General features: G+C 51.5%; 1 protein-coding gene across 1 annotated transcript in view; it reads right to left on the reverse strand.

Moving 5' to 3' along the window:
• The window catches only part of LOC101638446 (interferon-induced protein with tetratricopeptide repeats 5), a 3,300-nt gene extending 3,151 nt beyond the window's left edge, over positions 1 to 149 (reverse strand). Inside the window, 1 exon segment of the mRNA XM_004701351.2 lies at positions 145 to 149. Coding sequence (XP_004701408.1) covers positions 145 to 149 — 5 coding nt within the window.
• Positions 150 to 3,322: the final 3,173 nt, after the last annotated feature.

The raw sequence follows: 3,322 nt of genomic DNA on the forward strand, positions 1-3,322 counted from the left end.
CTGGGAGCCGCGGGCCGGGGAGGTAGGCGCTCCGGGGCCGCGGCGCTGCGTGGGAAGAAACGGAGCGCGGTGGCAGCGCCGGTTGGGAACAAAGGCCTAAGCCGGGCCGGGGAGGCGGGGCGGGGCGGGGCGGGGAGCCCTTACTCCATGGTGGCCGGGCTCGCCTGGCCGTCCCGGGAGGCGGCAGTCGCCGGGCGTTCTCCTCGCACCGGGGCTGTCCCGCAGCGGGCGACGGGCGCGGCGCGTCCGGGGCGCACGGCGCGGCACGGGCTGCGCGTGGAGGCGTTTGCGCGCGGGGTCTGTGCCACCGCGGTTGCCTTTGTGAAAGTCAGGGTCCCGCGGGAACTAGAAAGTGAATCGGATGCCCGTCCGGCTCCAGGAAACAGAAACTAAAAGGACGCTGAGTCAGGGCCAGGCTTGAGGTCCAAGAAGAGCTGCTTGGCCAGCAGCACGGGTTGGTTCGGCCGTGAATTTGCAGTGCCAGAGGAAAAAATCTCTGCGTTCCCAGGCGAGAGACAAGGGGAATTTGATGAAGGGGGTACTACGGCTCTAGCAGGGCAGCACTCAGTGAAAATACTAACTGCCCCCCCTTCTCGTCTATCCAGTCATCAGGGGTTTCACGTTCAGAGGGCAGGGGAGAGGTGGCGGGTTAGTGGTTCTGGAGCTTTAGGTCCTTTGAAATGTAAAGATTGTCCTTTTGGCTAGCGGGGAGTGAGTTTTACTCCCTGGGTGAGTGCCGTCAGCCAGTTGGGTTCCACATTCCACAAATTACTTCCCGACCCATTCTTCCCCAGAACAAACCAGGGTTTTGCTTCTTGGGGAGCTGGGGGTGGGGCGATGCGTGTTGCTCCCATCACTCCAGTCCTGAGATGATGATGTGTCCTTAGATGGGACATTTTCCATCTGCAGCACACGGGGTCCTTGGATTTAGGAAATCCTGCAGTTCTGACCTCTCACTTTACTTACTGAGTTAAAGTGCTGCTTGGCTTAACATCTTCACTTTATTTTTTCATACAAAGAACCAAGGATTGTTCGACATCATTTATGGTCTAAGGTGGAAGGGATACGCTTCCAACTTTCTGTACCCTAAATGGACACCGAAGTCATTGCTTTTCGTCATTGCTTTTCGTTTTTCATTCAACCAAGAGACTGCTTGCCATCCTGTGCACCTGTGCCCTTATCTCCATCGAGTAAGTTTATAGTAGAGAATGTGGGGGGTAGTTGTCAGAACCTTCTGTTAGCACCCAAGCATGTCAACCATTTACATCACCCAGGGAATGTCCTGCCATGTAGGTCCCTTCTGCCTCATGGCCATCCCAGGTGTTACAGAAAGACCTGGGCTTTAGAGAGCTTCTTGACTGTAATCTTTACATCAGCAGACTGCCAGACCTTTCTTTCGTGGTGCCTCTGGTTGGGTTTGACGGCCAATGTTTAGGCTGGTCATCTAGAGCAAACTGCCCCTCTGAGGAATCTTATTGCCAATAATAGCAATGAATAAAACAGGCAAAGGCCCTAGCCTCATGGAATGCTAGCATGACAAGATAAAGATAAACAAATAAATATGACTTGTTGGTTGGTGCTTTTTTTTAGCTGTCAAAGACATTTATCGTGGGAATCTAAAATTTGGATAAAATTGTTGAATGTTTTCCAAAAAGCTTACACAAGGGAATCTGTCATAGTTTTATTTTATTATTATTTCCCTAAGACATTAACAGCCTTATCACGAGAGAGGGGTTTGAAACCAAACCAAACCAAACCACCTCTGAATCTGAGTAGGCACCAGGCTGTGTGCAGATGGGTGCGTCTAGTCTCTGTGACCGTGAGGATGAACTGCAAACTGTGGTCCAATCACCAGACTTAAACCATACCAAAGAAGTGTAAAACAAAAACCAGCAACCAAACCGACACACCCCACCAAAAGCAAAAACACCACCACCACTACTTTATAGCTCCCTGGGTACATACGCAGTAACTACAAAAACATTTCATTTCAAAAGTGTTAAAAAAAACAAAACCAGACACCCCTCTTGTAATTGTCCACTGCCAGGCTAAAATTCTCGTGTAAAAACTGGACTAAAAGGCAGGGTCGAACCACCAAGACCGCAGGAGCGAGCGGCTTTTTGATCTGGCTGTTTTCCATGCTACTAGAGGCAAAACAACAAAAATCCAAAGGCACTTGGACAAGGCTTTGTGCGTTTGTCAGCAGGGCTTCCGGTGGTGGCCGGGGTGGGGGGTGGGGGGGTGGGGGTGAGGCCTCAGAGGGGCTGGTCTCCAAAGTGCTCCAAACCTCTGCTGTGTGTCCTTGAACCGCTGCTGTGGGAGCCACCAGGGTGGGAGTTCGCAGGAGGCCAAACGCTGTCTCTCCTCTGCACCTCCAAGTGAAGGCTCCCGCAGCCCCACCGTGTCCTGGGTGGGAATTCGGCCCCCATATGACGAGGCAGCGTTGGCCCTTCGGAGCCTGAGCCACACACCCGGGGGAAGGACAGTTCTTAGTGGCTGGGCTCAGCCCCCTTGGGCGTCTCTGTGGCGGTGACAGTTTCTGGGCCACCCCGTACTGTTGGGGGCCTGGTTGCCTTCTCTCGAAGGGAAGCAGTTTGTAATCCCATCTTTCGAGCCAACCCAACCCCAACCCTCAGCCTCGCCATAAAAAGTCTTTTTTTGCGTTTCCCCTGGTGGAAAAATGGCAGGCTTTCTTTTAAAAGGAGCAATTACTTGTTTTTTCTTCTCTTGCCACAATCTATAAGAGTTTCCTGGGTGTGTACAGGTTTTTCGTCTTTGCTTTTTTCTGGGAGGCTTCGTCTGTGGGCTGTTTGCTGTACAATGATAAAGTTGGTGGTGAGGAAAGATTTCACTACAAAAGTGACCGGGGCACAAAGATCTGAAGAAGGTGGAGGGGCGAGCGCTAAATGACACGGTCTAGGGGCATTCCAAGTGGAGAAAACAGTACCTGGGGAGCTCTGGAGGGGAGACCATCTTTGGTTTGCCTGGACCGTGTGGTGGAGTGAAGCAGGCAGAGGGGTGAATCATAAGAACCAAGGTCAGAGAGGCAATGCTGGTGGGGTGGGCCTGCGGTCCACTGTCGAAGTACTACATTGTGGTGTGTTACCCTAGAAGTTCTATCTTGAGTGAGATAAAAGGCCTGAGAGATTTATTGTGCCTGAAAAAAATAGACCTAGAATTTCCTCCTTACCAATGATTTAAAGAACACTTAGTAGATAGAGCTCCGTGTTTGAAAAACGTTTCCAGGTGTTCTTTTTTTTTTTTCTTCATCATTTCCCTCCTGCTGGGCTCCCACTTCTTTGAGCTGTTTTTAATGAAGAGA

The sequence above is a fragment of the Echinops telfairi genome, unplaced genomic scaffold, assembly GCF_000313985.2.
Source record: "Echinops telfairi isolate 266 unplaced genomic scaffold, ASM31398v2 ScPeMD7_70;HRSCAF=299, whole genome shotgun sequence".
Taxonomy (NCBI): domain Eukaryota; kingdom Metazoa; phylum Chordata; class Mammalia; order Afrosoricida; family Tenrecidae; genus Echinops; species Echinops telfairi.